Source organism: Rhinoderma darwinii, chromosome 5, assembly GCF_050947455.1.
Source record: "Rhinoderma darwinii isolate aRhiDar2 chromosome 5, aRhiDar2.hap1, whole genome shotgun sequence".
Taxonomy (NCBI): Eukaryota; Metazoa; Chordata; class Amphibia; order Anura; family Rhinodermatidae; genus Rhinoderma; species Rhinoderma darwinii.
The window spans coordinates 89,262,895-89,286,426 of NC_134691.1; the positions used below are offsets into that span (position 1 = coordinate 89,262,895).

General features: G+C 42.3%; 1 protein-coding gene across 4 annotated transcripts in view; it reads left to right on the forward strand.

Annotated features, from left to right (window-relative positions):
• The window catches only part of ST18 (ST18 C2H2C-type zinc finger transcription factor), a 277,907-nt gene that overhangs the window by 186,693 nt on the left and 67,682 nt on the right, over positions 1-23,532 (forward strand). For all 4 annotated transcript variants that reach the window (XM_075826255.1, XM_075826253.1, XM_075826256.1 and 1 more), the window contains exons 6-10: positions 1,356-1,490; positions 2,222-2,312; positions 3,287-3,385; positions 3,507-3,706; positions 4,526-4,734. In XM_075826255.1, coding sequence (XP_075682370.1) covers positions 1,356-1,490; positions 2,222-2,312; positions 3,287-3,385; positions 3,507-3,706; positions 4,526-4,734 — 734 coding nt within the window. The remainder of the gene's footprint in view (positions 1-1,355; positions 1,491-2,221; positions 2,313-3,286; positions 3,386-3,506; positions 3,707-4,525; positions 4,735-23,532) is intronic.

Here is a 23,532-nt window from a genome sequence, read left to right on the forward strand (position 1 = left end):
TGATTTGTATCTATGTTTACTCAAGTATCTTTTTTGTGATTTATACTGTGAATTTTACTTTGTAAAGCAATACAAATTTATATATATATATATATATATATATATATATATATATATATATATATATATGTATATATATATATATATATATGTATATATATATATATATTTCTTTTCTCAGGTTAGAAAACGAGTCAAACATGTAACAATTGCAGTAAATGATGTGATGTGGTTGGAAATAGATGTGCATCTTCTACTATTCACAATATTTGAACATTTAGAGCCTACTTCCCTCACAAAAACTCCAGGTCTATACAAGTTTTCACCTCTTTTGTCTTATCTGCCTCCCATCCTCTAGTTCATGTACACATCCTCCAAAATTAGCCCAGGATTGGGAGCCATTTCAATAACTGTTGAATTATTGGGTGGCGCCTCACTGCCCTATTCTCTCCCAGATCCTGGTATGATTTATTGTCTGTGATCACAATAATTCTAATAGGAGACTAGACTTTGTGGTCAATGAGACAGGTAGTGATGTCATTTTAATGACAGATGCAGATAGGGGCCAATATGTAGAGATAGACATCAGCATATCCCTGTAGTATTTTATTTAGGCAAAGTGGCAAAATACCAGTAACTATGTTTTGGCTTGCATAGAAGGCTTCTGTTCAAGTCGGAACATTGTTACTGGTGTTTTACCCTTTAATAAAATACTACAAGGATATGCTGATGTCTGTCTTTACATTTTGGCTGCTATGATGTGTTGGATTGGGACGGATTCATCAAGACAGACTTTGCATCAAACAAAAGTGATTGCTGTGCGGTTCTTTTCCCAGATTCAGACAGGGCAACATCATTTAAGGCAATCAACATCAAGTAGGAAAATGACTACAAACATGTTACATGGCAGAAATAAAGTCTGATAAAATACACCTTAAAGAAATTATTTGAGTGTCTATAAAATCCATCATGTGGGATGGGGAAAGCACATGTTTCAACAACTACTCAATTATCACCAAGCCACATCAAAGCCAATAAAAAAAAATTGGCAGGATATGTTGTAGTAAATGTTACCTTGTAAAACTAAAGGACTGTTTTGTTTATAAGCAGGATAAATAGTGAAAGTTTTTTATCTGGAATTTAGTATGGAACTAAGAAGCAATGGGGATCATTCATGAACCAAGAATAATGCGGTGACATTGTACTGTATATATTGTATCATAGATTAATCTGTTGGCAATGTGGACACAAAGTTGAAAACATCTTCTAAGCCTCTGAAATAATTCTATGTAAATTATGTAAAATGCAGAAATGTATGGAAAGAACCTAAATATATTTGGTCATTTTCCTTACAGATTCTCCACGTCTCGAGAAACGTGAGACCAAATGTCCTATACCAGGCTGTGATGGCACAGGTCACGTTACAGGACTATATCCACATCATCGCAGTCTGTCGGGGTGTCCTCATAAAGTTCGAGTGCCTTTAGAAAGTCAGTGACACCAAGTTTACTGCAGACATAACTTCTGATTACTGTCAAGTTTGTACTGAGCTTGAAGATACCATATTCTTTAGCATGCAATGATTGTAACATTGATCTTAATGGACTGTTGAACGGAGAGCAAAATATTGTAGATTCCTATTTCTATTAACTATGTTTTCCTATTTAGTAAAAACAATTAATGTATAAGATAAATCAATACTCAATAAACATAAAAATGAGATATGTAAATACAATGCATGACTGAACACTGTAGTATAGTTTCAAATCATCACAATGTTAAACAATATTCTTATAGAATACAACCACCATCGTATTGTCTAACTTAATTTGATAATCATGGTTATTCATAATGCTTGAAGCAAATAAACTGAATTACTAGGTCACAGTAATAATCTTCCCCACACATATCACACATTTCTGTTACTATTGTATATAGAACACAAAATATAGCAGATTTTGCAATTTTTTCTTGTGCAGTCAGGATTATAATAATCTTGTGCACCATGGTTTCTAGGGCACCTAGGAAATATTCCTAATATCGAAACTGGAACATACAGGGGGTTAAATCACAATCTTCAATATATCTCTTAATTTTGTATAGTGGTAGCCATTAGCTAAGCTACAAATCTAGCGACTACTTGACTGATTAACTATTTCAGTGGCCTATAACTTATGTAAAAAAGTTTGTAAACCAAACTTTTTTTTTTTTATTTCATTAGTTTTGGCCATGCATGAAAATGTGCTCAAGTGTCCAACACCAGGATGTATGGGAAGAGGACATGTTAACAGTAATCGCAACACACACAGAAGGTACCATTGGATTTACAATTGTTGAATGATTGAACTATGATTGACAGGACAAATGACTGTTTGGATAAAGCAATAGGCTGCCGGCTACAAAGAAACCATTTTGTAACAAATCAGGGTTGAGCAGATGGCCTGCTTGCTGGGAAGCATTTTTGAATTTACTGAAGCCACAGATTTATTTAAATTAAAATAGTGATTTAAAACTGTGAAAGGGTTATGTATTTCAAAACCAGATGATACAAAGAGAACAGGTTTTAAATTGTGACTCCATTGAATAATTTATAATCTTGGAGACATTCCAACATGTAGATTATAGAAATAATAAACGTGTAAATTAGGCAATCAAAAAAACCTCACAATCACATACACATATGTACAACTACTGTACAGTAGCTATACCATAGAATACAATAACATGAAAATCTCAGGTCAATGTAATATTGTTCCATCTGCCATAGACACATACATTACTGCTAACTACTACATAGCTCCCATAAGTTCTGTAAATCCCCCTCATCACTAACCTAGACAATAATACAAATCATTAATTGTAAAACTCTATTAGACACTTCTATTTATAAAAGTGCTTGTCTTAAATTATAACGTGGTCCAAAAAGAGGAAATGGCAAATTCCATGCCAACTGTAAAGTTTGTAATTAAGTATATTCTACAATTATATTTTATAGAAAGGGTGACTATATCATTCTAGTAAATATAAAGAGTTGTTAAGTTAATATACACACTTAGGTTTATTCAGACGACCGTATTATATCGACTGTATTATGGTAGCAACACCCAGACCTCTCGCGGTTCTACTGAAACTAACTTAGTTCATCATGGAACTCTACTCATAGAACCCGCACTTACTGAGCACTGAGTAAGTGCAAAAGCTAAAATGCAGCCGCATTATGACTGTCTAAAACTGACCTGAATGGTCTTATCAATCACCTCTTTATCATTTTTATTTTTGACTAAAGTCTTTCAGGTTGTCCAATTGCTGCAGCTGAGAAGCTTTCAAAAACACAAGACAAACAATATTCTTGTAGTAGTGGGTCAAGTCTTGAATCAATTCACAGGTATAGTCATTCTTGGAACTATGAGGTGTGGGTTAGAATCTGGGTACAATTATAATACATAAGGCAGATTATTAATTTAGTCTTAACTGTTGTGCATTTTTTGTCTTCATACACTTTCCAGAGCAACATGTGTCAAGCATCTTGAAGTAACGCAATTTAGTTATGGAAGTGCACCAGTTACCACAACACGAGCAACAATAATTAAAGAGCATGACAGATTTGGGAAAGTTCCATTTGACTATGCCAGTTTTGATGCCCAAGTCTTTGGGAAACATACTATTGCAACAGTTGTTCACAGCCAAGAGACAAGTAATGGAGAAGGTACAAAAAAATTGAAAGAAAAAAAGATGTTCATATGAATACGTAAAATATTGAATTGTGTCCATAGTCATGTATCAATGTTAATATAATGTTAATGTTCAATAATTTATAAGAGAACTTTGGCATTTGGAAGTTTTTCACAAGAGTCTCCTCAACCTAGGTTGTTGACCTAGGACTTTTTTCTTTTTTTATTTAGCTATTAGCTAAATCTTCCCCCTAAAGTTCCCACTGCTTTCTTTCCAACGCAACATTTATACATAGGTTGTTTGCAAAATCTAATCATTTCAAAGTATGCTGAATCAAAGGGTATAGGGTTCCTGTGAATTTTTTTTTTTTTTTACTGAGTGGAGATCTCACCAATCAATTTCAATGGAAAGCTACGGTCCTCGAGAGAAAGCACTGCACTTTGCAGTACTCTCGGTTCTGGATAACAGAGGGGGTACCTATTACTCAAAGTTTGCTAAAAGGGCATATGAAAAAGGAATGCTAGACCTCAGTGTAACAATATACAGGTAGATATATTAGAAATTGTGGAAAATACTGCAATATGTCATCAACACAGATGTATCCTAGGACAAAGATAATATTAAAAAAGCTATTAATGCTTTATTGTACAATTTAGCGCATATGTTTGATGGTTATATAAATCTGCCAATGTAGCTATTTGGACATAAAATGAAAACAAAACAAAAAAAGAATACATTTTATGTTCCGTAAATAAATATATTGCAAAATTCACATTTATGTTCAAATTTTCAATTATTCTACCATGAAGAAAATCATATGTTGCATGCATGTAATCACATCTCTCTTTCACAGCAAAACAGTTTACAAGTCCAGTGAAATCTTCCAATCGACTGCCTAGCGCCCACACACAGAGTCCCTGCCATGCCAGCTCTTACAGCTATGGTCAGTGTAGTGAAGACACCCACATAGCAGCAGCTGCTGCCATCCTCAACCTTTCCACCCGCTGCAGGGAAGCAGCAGCAGAGATCCTGTCCAACAAACCATTGGGTCTGTCTGCCAAGGTAGGAGAATCCAAGATCCTGGAGGTTGTAGTGTCTACTGAGCTGTGAATAAACTGCTTTTCACATTAGAGTTAAATCCCATAAAAACAAGGGATGTTCCGTACAGTATCTACAATAACTTTGTGTGAGGGGATTATACAATAAAGTCTAATGTAAAGAATGTTTTTAGACTTCATTGTTTTTGGGCCTTTTTTGAGATTTAAGGTAGAATTATGAGATCAGTAGGATGTAATTCATGCCCAATCGCCCTCTTTAGCAATTAGGGGAAAAATTGTTACTTTTTTTTTATGGGTAATGGAGCTGAATTTTTGAGCTGCAGATTGTAGATAACTATGATTTTCTGGAAGCATGTGTATTTGGTAACTCTTTCTTGCTGTCATTGTTCTAAGAGATATCATGCGGAGTTTCCTCCGTTTGGATGAGCAGAGTACATGCTGAATTAAGCATGTACTTATCTATTTACCATGAACAGAAAGTGATAGTTTAGCCCTCTTCTATTAAAATCCTACAGTGAGGTCTATTACAATGTTAGATGTATATCCAAAAACTCAGATTAATGATCCCACTTCAATAGACTCAACATTATTACACCACAAAACCTGCTTTTTAAAGATGATACACCTAACTATAATAATGATGTCTAATAAGGTTCAAAATATATACAGTGGATATAAAAAGTCTACACACCCCTGTTAAACTGCCAGTATTTTGACATGTCAAAAAATCAGTCCAAGATAAATCATTTCAGAAGTTTCCAACTTTAATGTCACCTATAATCTGTACAATTGTATTAAAAAACTAACTGAAATCTTTTAGGGTGGACAAATAAAAATAAAGAACAAAAATAATGTGGTTGCATAAATATGCACACCCTTAAACGAATACTTTGTTGATTTACCCTTTGACTTTATGACAGCATTCAGTCTTTTTGGGTAGAAGTCTATCAGCATGGCACATCTTGACTTGACAATTGTTGCCCACTCTTCCTTGCAAAAGCGCCCCAAATCTGTCAGATTGCAAGGGCATCTCCTTTGTACAGCCCTCTTCAGGTCACCCCACAGATTTTCAATGGGATTCAGGTCTGGGCTCTGGCTGGGCCATTCCCAAACTTTGATCTTCTTCTGGTGAAGCCATTATTTTGCTGATTTGGAGGTATGCTTTAGTTTGTTGTCGTGCTGAAAGGTGAACTTCCTCTTCATCTTCAGCTTTTCAGCAGAGGCCTGCAGGTTTTGTGCCAATATTGACTGATATTTTGAACTGTTCATAATTCCCTCCACCTTGACTAAAGCCCCAGTTCCAGCTGCAGAAAAACAGCCCCAAAGCATAATGCTGTCTCCGCCATGCTCCACTGTGGGTATGGTGTTCTTTTGGTGATGTGCAGTGTTGGCTTTGTGCCAAACATACCTCTTGGAATTATGGCCAAAAAGTTCAACCTCATCAGACTATAACACGTTTTTCCACATGATTTCTTTTTCTCTGGCTTCCGTCTTGCCACCCTACCCCACAGCCCAGACATATGAAGAATACGGGAGATTGTTGTCACAAGCACTACACAACCAGTACCTGCCAGAAAGTCCTGCAGCTCCTTTAATGTTGCTGTAGGCCTCTTGATAGCCTCCTAGACCAATTTTCATCTTGTCTTTTCATCAAGTTTTGAGGGACGTCCAGTTCTTGGTAATCAAAATAGACGAGGAGACAGCACTTTCAACATATGTCAGCTTTGTAATCACCCGTGCGACGTTTCAATCCAACAGGACCTTTCTCATGATTGAGAAAGGTCCTGTTGGACTGAAATGCTGCACGGGTGATTAACAGGTTCCCGACCGCTGGCCGTATTTATACGGCCAGCGGTCAGGGTCTCTGAAGTCCGCCGTATAGACTATTTACGGCGGCACTTCAGAGACTGTGCACGCGCGATCGCGTGCACACAGCTCTGTGCCCTGGCTGTTGCTAACAGCCATGGGCACTGGGCAGAATGTCAGGGGTCAATCTTTTGGCCCCTGAACATGTGATCGCTGTGACAACCAATCACAGCGATCACATGCATTTCTGCATAGAAAACAGTGTGCACGCGATCGCGTGCACACAGCCCTGTGCCCACGCTGTTACCAACAGCTCTGGGCACTGGGCAGAGTATCAGGGACCAATCTGATGGTCCCTGAACATGTGGTCGCTGTGAAAACCTATCACAGCGACCACATTTGTTTTATTTTGACTTTTCTGGCAGTAAATCTCCTGCCTCTTTTCTTCTCCTCAAACATTGTTTCAGTTTGAGGAGAAGAAGAGACTCGGGAGAATTGCTGCCAGAAGATTACAGTTACAGTTACACAAAAAATACAGTTACACTCTAAAACATTCTCTGTATAGATAGATTTCTATCTATCTATACAATCTATCTATCCATCTATATTTTTTTCTATATATCTACCTTTCTATCTTTTATTCTATTAGAATAGGCAGGTAGGGAGTATATAATTATATATATATCCACATATATATAATATATATAGCAATAGCGGTTTATTTTTTTGTTAGCGGTAGAGTAGATATATATAGCAGTTAGTTTGTTTGTTTTATATAAAAAAAAACAAAAAAAAAAACTTTTTGTTTAGTTAGTGTTAGTGTTAGTTACGTTATGGCGAGGAAGTTGTTTAGCGCCGAGGAGGCATACGCCATGCTGTGGTCTGAGTCTGAGACCGCATCAGAGATGGCGTCCGAGATGGAACCTGTTTTAGGTAGTGACGATGACAGCGTCACTTCAGGTTCATCTTCAGGGGACGTTGTCCCTGATGCAGTTGAAACTGCAGAACTTGAAAGCGCAGGGCCAAGTAGCGCTGTAGCACGGGACAGCCTGGTCCCTTCAGTCCAGGCTCTTGTATGGGCACCTGCCCCATCTTTTGGGCCTAGAATCCACGGATTTACTGCCACTCCTGGCATAACCGTGGACAATACAAATTTTGTCCAAATGGATTACTTCCATTTATTTATAACGGACGACATCCTAAATCAGATTGTCCACGAAACAAATTTATATGCCACTCAATATATAAGGCAGAAACCTTCATCCACCCATGCCAGAGATTGGACGCCCACCAATTTGCTGGAATTAAAAAAATTTTTGGGGCTCACCCTAAATATGGGTATTGTCAAAAAGCCCTCCATTAGGTCTTACTGGTCAACAAGACCCGCCCAAGCCACCCCAGTATATTCTGCAGTAATGCCCAGGTCTCGTTATGAGACAATAATGAGGTTCCTCCACTTCAATGACAACGCACAGGCCCCCCCAAGTACCGATGCAATCCGGGATCGGTTGTTCAAAATAAGACCGCTAATAAATTCCCTGAATAATTTATTTCTGCAACTCTACACCCCTGAGCAGAATGTAAGTGTGGACGAATCCCTCCTCAACTTTCATGGCAGACTTAGCTTTCGCCAATATCTACCTTCAAAAAGGGCAAGATATGGCGTTAAGCTCTACAAATTGTGTGAAAGCGGGTCAGGATATACCACCGCCTTCAGAATTTATGAAGGGCGGGACCGCACAATAAATGTTCCTGGATGCCCCCCTGATCTTTCCACCAGCAGTAAGATTGTGTGGGAGATAATGCAGCCTCTGCTTCACAAGGGGTACCACCTGTACTGTGATAATTTTTATTCGAGTGTGCCCCTGTTTAGGCATTTGCATGCTGCAAGGACTGGGGCATGTGGTACCATGCGCAAAAACAGAATTGGTTTTCCACAGCAATTAGTGGGGAAGCGCATGGTAAAGGGGGACTCCTGTGCTTATGCATCTGAAGAATTGCTTGCGGTCAAGTTCAGGGATCGCAAAGATGTGTATGTGCTAAGCACGATTCATACCGCAGGAACAGTGGCAGTGAGGGAAAGGGGGGCAACATCGGACAAGCACAAACCAGTGAGCGTGTCCGAATATAACAAGTACATGGGGGGGTGGATTTAAGAGACCAGGTTTTACAGCCCTATTTAGTAAAACGCAAAACTAAAACCTGGTACAAAAAAGTGGCCATTTATTTGTTACAGGTGGCCATCCACAACTCATTTGTGCTCTACAAAAAAAAACAGAGGCAGAGACACATACCTGGATTTCCAGGAAAAAATTATTGAAGGCCTCATTTTTGATGTTCAGGACACCCGAGAATGCCCCCAGTCTGAGGATGTCACGCGACTGACTGAAAGACACTTCATCAGTCGGATTCCCCCAACACCAACCAGAAGCAACCCTCAGAAAAAGTGCCGCGTCTGCAGAAAAGACGGGCACCGCAAAGATTCCCGATATTTCTGTCCCTCATGTCCCTCACAACCAGGCCTGTGCATTGAGCCATGTTTTAAAAAATACCACACTGTTCTGAATTATTAGATTTTAGTTAATTCGTTGAAAATATATTTGCCCTACATTACGTTTTTATTTTTCCCCTGATTTTACTCCAAGGGTGAGGGAGGGAATGGGTGGGTGGGGGGTGGATGTCATGTTTGCATATTTTCTAAAGTTCATCTGCTGAATAGCTCCATTTGCATAAACCTGCAATTTCTTATTTTAGAAAACCCAAAAAAATAAATTCCCATTATACCCCTAGATGAATATTTTGGGATTTCTGCTTCAAGAGCAGATATTTTGGAAGTGTTATAGAAACTCTGTTGAGTTTTGTAAAACCAGCTTTGAAAAAAAGCGATTTGTGAAATAAGCTTCTTCTATCGTCCGCCCTCCTACTTCTCTATGTGATAAATAAGACACACATATTTGGTATCCCCATGCTCAGGAGAAGTGGAAGAATGTGAAAGGAGATGAATTTTGGCCGTGGTCTATGCCGTGTGTGAAAAATGCTGGTATAAACTGACGCATTTGCTAAAAAATTGCTAATTTTATTTTGATCCATCTTATTCAAGAAACTTTCAGAAGAAAACTGGACTGTCTAAAAATATGATAAACCCCTTGAAGAAAACCTTGTGGGGTCTACTTGCGTGAATGAAGTAATTTATGGGGTGATTCTAATCTTTCAGCAGCATTAGGCCCCCCAGAAAACAGTATGCTGCTATAAAATCAAGTGCAGAATTCCTGGACCGAAAAGGCCAAAAAGCCTCCTTTTATGCCAAGCCCTGGCACATGCACGCGAATAAAGCACACATATTTGGTATCCCCATGCACAGGAGAAGTGGAAGAATGTGAAATGCGATGAATTTTGTCCGTGGTCCATTTTGTGTGTGAAAAAGTTAGCATAAACTGACGCATTTGTTAAAAAAAAAAGGTAATTTTATTTTGTTCCATCTTATTCAAGAAACTTTCAGAAGAAAACTGGACTGTCTAAAAATATGATAAACCCCTTGAAGGAAACCTTGTGGGGTCTACTTGTGTGAATGAAGTAATTTATGGGGTAATTCTAATGTTTCAGCAGCATTACGCCCCCCAGAAAACAGTATGCTGCTATAAAATCAAATTCAAAATTCCTGGACCGAAAAGGCCGAAAAGCCTCCTTTTATGCCAAGCCCTGGCACATGCCCGCACAGTGAATAAGGCACACATATTTGGTATCCCCATGCACGGCAGAAGTGGAAGAATGTAAAAGGAGATTAATTTTTTCCGTGGTCTATGCCGTATGTGAAAAATACTAGCCTAAACTGACGCATTTGCTAAAAAATAGCTGATTTTTTTTTGTTCCATCTTATTCAAGAAACTTTCAGAAGAAAACTGGACTTGCTAAAAATATGATAAACACCTTGAAGGAAACCTTGTGGGGTCTACTTGTGTGAATGAAGTCATTTATGGGGTGATTCTAATGTTTCAGCAGCATTACGCCCCCCATAAAATAGTATGCGGCTATAAAATCAAATGCAAAATTCCTGGACCGAAAAGCCTCCTTTTATGCCAAGCCCTGGCACATGCCCGCACAGTGAATAAGGCACACATATTTGGTATCCCCATGCACGGGAGAAGTGGAAGAATGTGAAAGGAGATTAATTTTGTCCGTGGTCCATTTTGTGTGTGAAAAATGCTAGCATAAACTGGCGCAATTGCTAAATTCTTGCATTTTTTTCCAATTTTGCCCACTTTAGAGAAAAAAATTAAAATGATATATACTGACAAATGCCACTAAAACAAAGCCCTATCTGTCCTTTAAAAAGAGTGTAAAATTCAAAGATGAACTTTATTCACCTGCTGAGTTATAGTCATCTAAAGAAGCGCATAGCAAAATTGTGAAATTTGCTCTGGTCATTTAGCTGTAAAACAGCCTAGTCCTTAACCGGTTAAAAAGCTGACATATGTTGGAAGTGCTGTCTCCTCGTCTATTTTGTCTATCTGATATTGGGGACCGCGGATCCGGTCCTATTGAGGCGTGCACCCACTTGTGGTCCAGTGAAGTGGTAATTTTCTGCTTCAGTTCTTGGTAATGTCACTGTTGTGCCAAATTTAATCCACTTCTTGATGACCGTCTTCACTGTGTTGCATGGTATATCTAATGACTTGGAAATTTGTTGGTACCCTTCTCCTGACTGATGCCTTTCAACAATCAGACCCCTTTGATGTATTGTAAGCTCTTTACGGCCATGGCTTTTGCTGTCACATGCAACAAAGAAAATGTCAGGAAAATCCTAATAGAACAGCTAAACTTTATATGGGGTTACTCAGAATCACTATAAATAATGGCAGCTGTGTACTGACAACTATTTAGCATGAGATTAAATGTGATTGGCTAATTCTGAACACAACCACATCCCCAATTATAACGAGGGTGCTCACACTTATGCAACCACATTATTGTAGTTTTGGTATTTTTATTTTTCCCCTCTAAATGATTTCAGTTTGTTTTTCAATGGAATTGTAAAGATTATGGATCACATTAAGGCCTCATTTACACGAGCGTGTGCGTTTTGCGCACGCAAAAAAATGCAGCGTTTGGCGTGCGCAAAAGGCACTTGACAGCTCCGTGTGTCATCAGTGTATGATGCGCGGCTGCGTGATTTTCGCGCAGCCGCCATCATAGAGATGAGGCTAGTCGACGTCAGTCACTGTCCAGGGTGCTGAAAGAGTTAACTGATCGGCAGTAACTCTTTCAGCACCCTCGACAGGGAATTCCGATCACCATATCGAGTAACCTGTTTAAAAAAAAAGAGGTTCGTACTTACCGAGAACTACCCGGCCGTTGCCTTGGTGACGCGTCCTTGGTGACGCGTCCTTGGTGACGCGCCTCTCTTAACATCTGGCCCCACCTCCCTGGATGACGCGGCAGTCCATGTGACCGCTGCAGCCTGTGCTTGGCTTGTGATTGGCTGCAGCTGTCACTTGGACTGAATTGTCATCCCGAGAGGTCAGACTGGAGGAGGAAGCAGGGAGTTATCGGTAAGTCAGAACTTTTTTTTTTTTTACACGTTCACGTATATTGGGATCGGAAGTCACTGTCCAGGGTGCTGAAACAGTTTAACTCTTTCAGCACCCTGGACAGTGACTGTCTCCTGCCAGGTTCGGTCAAAACGAGTTCGGCCGAACCCGGTGAAGTTCGGTTTGGTCATCTCTAAGACACTCCGTTCGGATGTTTGTAAACAGAAAAGCACGTGGGGCTTTTCTGTTTACATTGAGTTTAACAGCTCTTGCGCGAATCACGCAGTTCGCACGGAAGTGCTTCCGTGCGACCTTCGTGGTTTTCACGCACCAATTGACTTCAATGGGTGCGCGATGCGCGAAAAACGCAGATTTTTAGAACATGTCGTGAGTTTTTTTCAGCGCACTCACGCACTGCATGCCCCCATAGACTTGTATAGGTCCGTGCGACCCTCGTGAAAAGCACGCGAGTCGCACGGACGTATATCACGTATATCACGTTCGTGTAAATGAGGCCTAAAGGTGGAAAAAGTTCTGAAATGATTCATCTTGTACTGATTTCTTGACATGACAAAAGCCTGGCATTTTAACAGGGGTGTGTAGGCTTTTTATATGCACTGTATGATTCAACTTGCTCGAAAGAGTTATGGGTCTGCAAGTTAACTCACAATCCAATACAACGGGCACATTACAAGTATTAACAGTAATTAAACAGTTAATCGATGTGTCCTTCCTTAACTTCTCTCTTATCTCAACATATCCTGTAATACGTAGCGTGAGATGAACAGCTTTGAAAAAAAACCATGATTTTGCGATACTCGCGATGTCACGAGATGTCTATGCTATATGTTTCTATGTGTGGCCATCCAGTGGTTGTCATGTGAATTGCAGCCTCTCCATGGTTTTGCTAGATCATCACAATTGTATTGAATTTATTTCATAATAAATTGGAGTCCTTAATCAAATACAAGTAAAGGTAAGGATTGGCACATCTGTACTATATTTAACCAATATTAAAGTAGTGTGTAACCAGACAGACTCCTTTAAAAAAGAACATCTATTGGATCCAGGTGCCATTGGATTTATTTAGCGCACAGTATGCAAATTAAAATTCCTCTTGGTCTGATTGACAGAGAACCATCATGCGGCTGTCTCGCAATTCAGCACTTAAGTGGCACAGATGTGACTGAGAGACAAGTTAATTTGAATACAACATATGATTTACGTTGATCCCTTAGTGGAATGTTGCTCAGTAGGTACAATAGCATCTATTGTGTCTAATGGTAGATTCCCTACAAGCTGATATACACAGGTGCAGAATCTAACTCTAGTTATTTGGACCCTATGAAAAAAATGAGATAACCATCAAATAAGTTTACTTCATGTATATCCAGTGTCTGAAAAACCAGCCACTTCAAGTTGATGTAATAGTATTCAGCATATTGAGGATTATCGCTTTTACGCTCTCATAAGTAAAACAAATCATACAGTGTGGATGGGAGCCTGGATTCTAATTTTCTCTTTTTCCCTGACACAAATAAGAACTGGAATCATGAGATAAAACGCTATAACATCAGATTTTTTAGTTTGTACAGAGTAGAAAAGATAACGTCGGAAAAAGGGACACATTTTTTGCATGAGTAATGCCAATTAGTTAGACAACAAAACAGCATTTTCCTTTTTCACGATCTGGAAGAAGCAGGCAGGTAAAACGTCTGAGATCTCTACCTAAATGAACCCGAAGTATGTAGTGGCTTGTATGTGAAATCTTGATCTCAACTAAGTTTACAGGTTATGTATAGTCAAGGAATTCTATTTTTCCTATGAAGGTCTCTTTTGTTGTTGCACTTCCATCATGTCAGAAGTTATATCCCTGTAAAAACAGGGAGATGTGCTGCCGACATGACGTAAATGCATGCGGACGAGCGCTCATAGCAAGGGCATGACCAGACGTGGCGTATTTCTTCCGCTACTGTCCGCGTCAATGCCGCACATAATCTGCAATGCAGATTCTGTTGCGGCTCTGCCTAAAATGGGCATTAAATTGATGTGGACTAGCCGTTGCGTATTCAGGTGAAGACGGCTTCCCTTCTCTCTATCAGTGCAGGATAGAGAGAAGGGACAGCCCTTTCCCTAGTAAAAGTAAAATAAATTCATACTTACCCGGCCGTTGTCTTGGTGACGCGTCCCTCTTTCAACATCCAGCCCAACCTCCCTGGATGACGCGGCAGTCTATGTGACAGCTGCAGCCTGTGATTGGCTGCAGCCGTCACTTGGACTGAAACGTCATCCCGGGAGGCCGGACTGGAGGAAGAAGCAGGGAGTTCTCGGTAAGTAGGAACTTCTATTTTTTTTACAGGTTGATGTATATTGTGATCGGAAGTCACTGTCCTGGGCGCTGAAACAGTTACTGCCGATCGTTTAATTGTTTCAGCACCCTGGACAGTGACTATCTCCTGACGTCGCCTAGCAACTCTCCCGTAATTACGGGTGCACACACGTAGTCACCCGTAATTACGGGAGCCCCATTGACTTCTATAGGCCTGCCCGTGCCGTAATAACGGCCCGTGATAACGGGCGTTTTTACGTTAGTGTGCATGGGGCCTCAGTCTGGCTGTAGACCTAGAAATACATAGGTCCAGCCAGAATGAAGAAATGTCATGTTCGTAAAACAAATATGCTACGCAACACACATAACATCTGCGACTTCATTGCGGAATTTTGACTCTCCATTGAAGTCAATGGAGAAATTACGCAATGAGTCCGCAACAAGTCCGCTACACGTCCGCAACAGCCAGTGTATGCTGCGGACACCAAATTCCGCACCGCAGCCTATGGTCCGCAGCGGAGTTTTCCACAACGTGTAAACGAACCTCACTAAATAGCTGTGGAAAGCAATGGAGAAACGTGTACACTGCGGATTTCCGCAGCGTACTGTCCGCAGCGGAATTCCAGAGCAATACCGCCACGTCTGGTCAAGCCCTAGCGATCGCTCGTCGCAATACATTAATGATCGTAGCGCCCTTGTGAAAGGAGCAAATGAGCACTAATCAATGAGCTGTCTCACTGATCGACCCTCGTGTTTACGGCCATATTGGCCATAGTGTCTACAGCGTATCATTATGACAGCTTTCACACAATATTATTATGACAACTGGCCCACATTAATCTAAAATCAAAAATCTAAAATCTAAAATCAAGAACACCTCTAGTGTCCCACCGACATATTTTTCTGTGTCCATGGCATCATCAGGGGAATAAGACACAAGTATGAATGGCGGAGAACACCAGACACGTCTCCCATATATACACTTTGCTTGCAACATTAATTAAGGAACTTTAACATGTGTGTGCGCTGGCCCTTTAAGACTGGGACCAAGCACGCGGGCACCTTAGCACACAAACCAGGATCGGACAGCCGCGAGTGCTGGCGTCTCCTAGGAGACAACGGTCTGTGGTCACGGCCGTTGCAAGGTAAGGAACGGCGGTGGTCTGTGACCACGGCCGTGACAATACCCCCCTTACGCCCCCTCTTCTTGGGTCCGGAGCGTAAGAGAAACTTCCTTATGAGGGTAGGAGCATTAAGGTTCTTTTCTGGCTCCCAGGACTTCTCCTCAAGACCAAACCCTCTCCAGTTCTTCCTCCTACTCTCTTATAGTCCAGAATCTCCTTTACCTGGAACACATTAGACGAACCGCTGGGAGCAATTGCAAACCTAAGAGTTTTACTGAAGCGGTTCAGAACCACAGGCTTAAGGAGGGACACGTGGAATGAGTTGGGGATCTTGAGAGTAGGAGGTAACCGAAGTTTATAGGGTACAGGGTTAATCCATTGCAGAACTTCGAAAGGACTGAGGAACCTGGGAGCGAATTTGTGAGAGGGCATCTTGAGACTAATGTTTCTCGAGGATAGCCAGACCTTGACTCCAGGAGAGAACTGAGGAGGAACTTTTCTCTCTTTATCAGCATACTTTTTCATGTGGTCCACTGCTTGGAGGATCGCAGACCTAGTTTGCTGCCAGATGTGAATAAAAGTCCCAAAAGAAGAATTGGCTGCTGGTACATGAGTCATGGCTGGCACAGAAAGAGGAACTCAAAGATGCTGGCTGTTCACAATGTAGAAAGGAGATGAGGCAGTGGACTCACTTGTGTGATTATTGTATGAGAAGTCCACCCAAGGCAGAATTTGCACCAAATTGCTGTGTTGGGTGGAACAAAAATATTGAGATAGTTCCCCAAAATTTGTTTGGGTGATAGTCGGAAGAGAAGTCCAGTTTTACATCTAACAGGTTGCACAGGGATCTCCTGAACTTGGATGTAAACTGTACTCCCCGGTCCGAGACAATATGCAGAGGAAGTCTGTGTAGGATAAATAGATTTGCCAGGCAAGGAGCAGACAGGAGACCAGTCAATGGAAAAAAATGTGCCATTTTAGAGAAACAATCCACTACTATCCAGATTGTAGTACATCCAGCAGAAGAAGGAAGGTCAGTGATTAAGTCCATAGCAATGTGCTGCCAAGGGGCATCAGGAATAGGCAGGGGTAGTAGCATGCCAGCAGGTTTGGAGCGGGTAGATTTGTTCAAGGCACAGTTCGTACATGAGGAGAAATAGTCCACAACATCACCAGGCAGAGTGGGCCACCAATACTGACGAGCTATCAAGTCCTGTGTCTTACGGACACCAGAGTGCCCAGCTAGTTTAGAGTTGTGGCCCCAGCAGAGAATTCTCCTTCTGTCAGCAGGGCGGACAAAGTCTTTCCAGACGGAATGTCTCAAATTTGCAGGAGGTTAGCAGTAATAATCCTATGATGTATTGAGGAATCTCCTCAAAGTCATTGGTTTCGAAAGAGCGAGACAGGGCATCTGCCTTCACATTCTTGTCGCAAGACGGAAGAGAAGCAAAAACTAAAATCTGGCAAAGAACAATGATCATCTAGCGTGTCGTGGATTTAACCGTTGAGCCGACTGTAGGAATGTGAGGTTCTTGTGGTGTGTATAGATGATGATGATAGGATGGATAGCACCCTCCAGCAAGTGTCTCCACTCCAATAAGGCGGCAGACTTGACGGCCAGCAATTCACGATCCCCCATGGAATAGTTGCCTTCTGCTCGAGAGAATAATTTTGAGAAGAGCCACAAGCCACTATCTTGCCTTTGGAATTCTTTTGGCATAGTAGTGCTCCCACACCTACGGAAGAGGCATCCACCTCCAGAAGGAATTGCCGAGAAGCATCAGGGTGATGGAGAACAGATGCTGAGGTAAAAGCGCTCTTAAGATCAGAAAACGATGATTCTGCCTCCGGAAGCCAAACCTTGGCGTTCACCCCCTTTTTGGTGAGGGCCGAGACTGGAGCAGCCAGAGATGAGAAGTTCGGGATGAATTTCCAATAGAAGTTTGCAAATCCCAGAAATCGGTGTATGGAACGAAGGCCCTGAGGTCGTGGCCATTCTAAGACGGATCTCACCTTCTCTGGATCTATCTGGAGACCATGGTCAGAACCGATGTAGCCCAGGAAGGGCAAAGAGGTCTTCTCTAACACACATTTATCGAATTTAGCATATACGCGATTCTCCCTTAGCCGCGAGAGAACTTGGCAAACATACTTCCGATGTGTCAACAAATCAAGTGAGTAAATCAGGATGTTGTCCAAATAGACTACCACACAGACATACAGTAGGTCTCTGAAAATGTTTTTTACAAACTCCTGGAACACAGCTGGGGTGTTACATAGTCCATAGTGTTAAAAGCAGTTTTCCACTCGTCACCCTTGCGGATACGGATCAAGTTATAAGCTCTGCGTAGATCCAGCTTTGTGAACACCTTGGCCCCACGAGTTGAAACTAAAGGTTCATAGAAAAGTGGTAGGGGGTACTTATTCTTGACCGTAATTTGGTTCAGACCCCGGTAGTTGATGCATGGACGAAGAGATCCGTCCTTTTTCTCATGAAGAAGAATCCGTCTCCTGCCGGAGATGATCACTCCCGGATGAGCCCTCTCTCTCTCTCTCGGTTCTCCTTAATGTAGGCAGACATGACTAGGGTCTCTGGCAGGGAGAGAGGATAAACTCGACCTCGAGGTGGCGAGGCATCAGGAAGTAATTCAACAGGGCAATCGTAGATGCGTTGGGGGGGAGCGTCTCTGCCTCCTTCTTACTGAAGACGTCCGCAAAACTGGCATATTGTGACAGTAGATCGGAGAGTGACTGAGGCAGTGGAGGCAAAACAGGACGAACCTGTGGAAGACAGTGGGCAAGGCATTTGGGGCTCTATTGGTGGACCTCTCCAGAACTCCAGCCAAGGCAGACCCAGCTTTAGGCAAACATACTTCCGATGTGTCAACAAATCAAGTGAGTAAATCAGGATGTTGTCCAAATAGACTACCACACAGACATACAGTAGGTCTCTGAAAATGTTTTTTACAAACTCCTGGAACACAGCTGGGGTGTTACATAGTCCAAAAGGCACCACGAGGTATTCATAATGGCCGTCTCTAGTGTTAAAAGCAGTTTTCCACTCGTCACCCTTGCGGATACGGATCAAGTTATAAGCTCTGCGTAGATCCAGCTTTGTGAACACCTTGGCCCCACGAGTTGAAACTAAAGGTTCATAGAAAAGTGGTAGGGGGTACTTATTCTTGACCGTAATTTGGTTCAGACCCCGGTAGTTGATGCATGGACGAAGAGATCCGTTCTTTTTCTCATGAAGAAGAATCCGTCTCCTGCCGGAGATGATCACTCCCGGATGAGCCCTCTCTCTCTCTCTCTCTCTCTCGGTTCTCCTTAATGTAGGCAGACATGACTAGGGTCTCTGGCAGGGAGAGAGGATAAACTCGACCTCGAGGTGGCGAGGCATCAGGAAGTAATTCAACAGGGCAATCGTAGATGTGATGGGGGGGAGCGTCTCTGCCTCCTTCTTACTGAAGACGTCCGCAAAACTGGCATATTGTGACAGTAGATCGGAGAGTGACTGAGGCAGTGGAGGCAAAACAGAACGAACCTGTGGAAGACAGTGGGCAAGGCATTTGGGGCTCTATTGGTGGACCTCTCCAGAACTCCAGCCAAGGCAGACCCAGCTTTAGGCAGGACGAGGAAGGTGATCTGTTCCGAGTGAAGAACTCCGACTTGTAAGGTCAGTGATTTAGTGATAAGAAGAGAGATATACCACAGCACTGGACCACAGTTGGGTGCATGCCTCAACAGGACTTGATCCACGGTCCTCAATACCAGGTAGACAAAAATAGACGAGGAGACAGCACTTCCAATGTGTATCAGCTTTAATCACCCGTGCAATGTTTCAGTCCAACAGGACCTTTCTCAAGCATGTGGTTTAGTGATAGACACAATAGGATCGAGCAATGATAGTCTATTTACAGAGGCAACAGCCAGGGGTCTTTCTATAAGAACTGAGGGTAGATGTAAGCGGTCCACTAAATCCTGCTGGATGAAATTTACAGATGTTCTGGAATCAAGATAGGCAGAGGAGAAGTGTGATGTCTCTCCAGAGATGATGGTAACAGGAATGGATAATTTGGAAGAGGTATTGACGTTTGGCGTCGTCCCAAGTAGAGTTGCCTCTCCAACCAACCCTAGGTGCTGGAGTTTCCCGAGTTTTGTGGACATTGGCGCATGAAATGACCCTAAGGCCGCAATCCAGATTCAAACCTGAAGAGCGTCTGCACTGTTTCTCCTGCTGGAACAACTTGACTCTGTCTACCTGCATCGATTCTTCAGGTAGAGCAACAGGAGTGGGCAATAGTGGTCTCTGGAACGAAGGGTCTGTGTAAACGTCTCTCCTGCCGAACCTCCTGAGTGCGTTCCTGGATCCTCATGTCGACCCCGGTGGCCAACAAGATGAGAGCATCCATGGTAGAAGGAAGGTTGCAGGCTGCTAGCTCGTCCTTGATGTGGGAGGACAGTTCCTGCCAAAAGGTCGCCACCAATGCCTCATTGTTCCATGCCAACTCTGCTGCCAGGGTACGAAAGGAGATGGCATACTCTGCTACTGTGGTGCCCCCTTGCTTGAGTGTTAGCAGAGTGGCCGCGGCAGAAGATGTTCGACCCGGCTCCTCGAACACGGCACGGAAAGACTGTAAGAACAAGGCTAGGTCCGAGAATTCTGGTTCCTGTCGTTCCAAGATGGGGTTCACCCATGCAACGGCCTTGCCAGCGAGAAGGGACATAATGATTGCTTCATGATTGGCCTCATCAGAGGGGAAGAGATGAGCTCGTAGTCTAAAATGAATAGTGCATTGATTGATGAACCCTCTACAGGCTCTAGGGTCACCGTCATAGCGAGGAGGAAGAGGCAGCGAAAACTGTGGATCCGGAACAGACAGGAGGAGTAACAGGCAGTGGAAAGGTGGCAGTTTCTGGAAGAGGAGCAGGGAGTTGATCCAGATGGGCAATGATGGAGTTTACAGCCTCGAGGAGTTGGCACGCACATAGGCAGTGTTCCCTATAAGATACGTGGCTGCGCGGCCGCTCACCTTTCATAGGATGCAGTGGCGATGCCAGAACCGGAGGGGGCTGCGGTGCTAGCGACAGCCACATTCACTTGTATGTGCATCCTCAGGACAGAGATACAAATGAATACTATATGCTGCAGGCCACGTTAGGCCGGAAGCCTATAAGGCGCTGGGAAGACTCCCTGCGCAGGCTGGCGTGATGACGTTACATTATCACGCCGGTATGCCTATGCGTCCCGCCCAAGAGGCAGTGTAGCGCTCCGTCCGTCGCGCGAGCTGGGCAAGGTAAGTACAATCTTTTTTTTTTTGAGGGGGCTGTGTGGTAATAAACAGGGGGTGGGAATTGCTGTGTGACAGTATATACAAGGGGAGAGGGGGGCTCTACAGCACTATATACAAGGGGAGAGGGATTGCTGTGTGGTAATATACAGGGGGAAATTGCTGTGTAGTACTATATACAAGGGGATGGGGGGCTGTGTAGCAGTATATACAAGGGGTGAGGGGGGCTGAGAAGCACTATATACAGGGGGGATTGCTGTGTAGCACCATATACAAGGGGAGGGGGGATTGTGGGGTGGGGGCTGTGTGGCAGTATATACAAAGGGAGGGGGATTGCTGAGTGGCACTGTATACAAGGGGAGAGGGGATTGCTGTGTAGCACTATATACATGGGGGAATTGCTGTGTGACAGTATATACAAGGGGAGGGGGGATTGCTGTGTGACAGTATATACAAGAGGAGAGGGGATTGCTGTGTGGCAGTATATACAAGGGGAGGGGGATTGCTGTTTAGCAGTATATACAAGGGGAAGGGGGATTGCTGTGTGGCAGTATATACAAGGGGAGGAGGGATTGCTGTGAGGCAGTATATACAAGGGGAGGGGGATTGCTGTGTGGCAGTATATGCAAGGGGGCTGTATGGCATTATCTACAGGGGGGCTGTGTGACGCTATCTACAGGAGGCTGCAGCGTGCTCTCTACAGGGGGGCTGTGTGGCGCTATCTACACGGGGCTGTGTGTGGCGCTATCTACAGGGGGAGCTGTGTGGCGCTATCTACAGGGGGCTGTGTGTGGCGCTATCTATAGGGGGGCTGTGTGGCACTATCCAGAGGGGGGGTGTGTGGCACTATCTACGGGGGGCTGTGTGTGGCAGTATCTACAGGGAGAGGGTGTGTTGCTATCTACAGAGGGTCTGTGTGGCACTATCTTCAGGCACTATCTAGAATTGATGTTTATAAGTGCTTGGATGGCATCAGTCTGTGGTCGCAGCCGTCACAGGGTAAGGAACGGCGGGGGTCCGCCACCACGGCCATGACAATAGGTAGTGTTGTCACATAGGGTTTGTTTGAACCATTCCTACATAGAAGTTCCTATCTGTTAGCACAATATTTAAGCCTTTTTCAGCTGGTTTTAGGACCAGTTCAGCGTTCTCTTATAGATATTTGATCTCCAGCATTTCTTCATTTGATAGATCACCCAAATATCTGTATGATGTTTTTGTTTTTCAAGATTTTTTTGTCACAGATTCTACAAATAAGGAGATATTTGGATAAGCTGACAATGAAGGAGTAGTACAGGATTTTGGTTTTATTTTTGTAATCGGACTGGAACAGGTACGTTTTCCAACCTCATTTTCAATGAGTAATTCATTTTGGTTTGCCAGCGCTTTCTGTTCTTTACAGACAACTAGTGTCAGAGTCTCTCAGTTTATGCAATATATATATAAAGTGAGTTTCCTCATAAAGAGATTGATGTCCTTCACCCAATTAACCAGGTTCATTCTAGGGGTTGGTGTGAATGATACACCCTTTTTCTGAATTAATTTTTGTTTCTTTCTTAATGTCACAGAAGAAATGTTGAAATATGCACATTCTCACTCATTGTTCTGGTTGCTCCTAATGGGGCAGGTATAATGTTTGTTTTAATGCGAGCCCGCATCAATTGTTATTGTCTTTCTATTGTGTAAATTTCCTCACTGCTTCTTGTCATGATCTGATTTGTCGTGATCTCATAACTTAATGTGACATGCACCTAAAAAAATAAAGGTAAAAATGTTATAGGGTTTAGACCTCCTAGAGCACTGAATTCCATTGGGACTCAAGGGACAGTCCTACTCATGATTCTGTTGGGATCTTGGGAGTTCCTTAGTGGAACACTGCTTATTGTGACCATAGTGGAAGCTTGCATTAACAATCAATCTGAATCCAAGGAAGAGGCCATGTTGGTACATATTTGCTGACTACTGAATATTTGTTGACCACTAGAAATTATTTTATGTTCATAGGATCTTGCTTTTTTTGAGATCTGTAAATTTCTTTGTGAATTACTGGTGGTAGAGCTGTCGCTAGGTTTATGTGTCTTAAGGGGATGATTTCGATTCCTGTTATTTAGAAAAGAGCATACATTGATTTTTCTCCTTGTAAAATCATTCATATCGTGAAAAACATTGTATAATTGTCACTAAGGAAGATTTTAAGGCAATAACGATAAGGACAATTTCCATTGGTCACAAACAAGTGGTTACAACACGACAATTATCATTAACAATTGTAAAATGGTTAAAAAGGTTGTCTGTTTTGTTTTTCGTTTTTAGAAACCGTGCCACTTGTGTCCTTGGCCCTTGTCTTGTACTGCAGTTCATACCCAAGGGCCTGATGTGCAATACAAGACACAGTCCATGGATTTGAGTGGCACTGTTTCTGGGGAAAAAAATAGACTTTTTAATGTCCTATAACCCCTTCAATTCTAATCTTTATTACTATGACCTCTATGGTTTAGTTGCTATGGCTGAGTTTACACCTTTTGTAGAGGAGTTTTTACTATGTCTGTAATCTGTAGAGAAAGAAAAAAACACTTGGTGAAACCTATAAGCAATATAACAATGAATATATACTTTAAAATATATGGCACCTTTCTATAATAGAAAGAGACTAGGTAAAAGATTGCTGCTATTAAATGACACTCAGACATTCAGTTCGGGGCAAATCATATCTAGTGTTGGAAG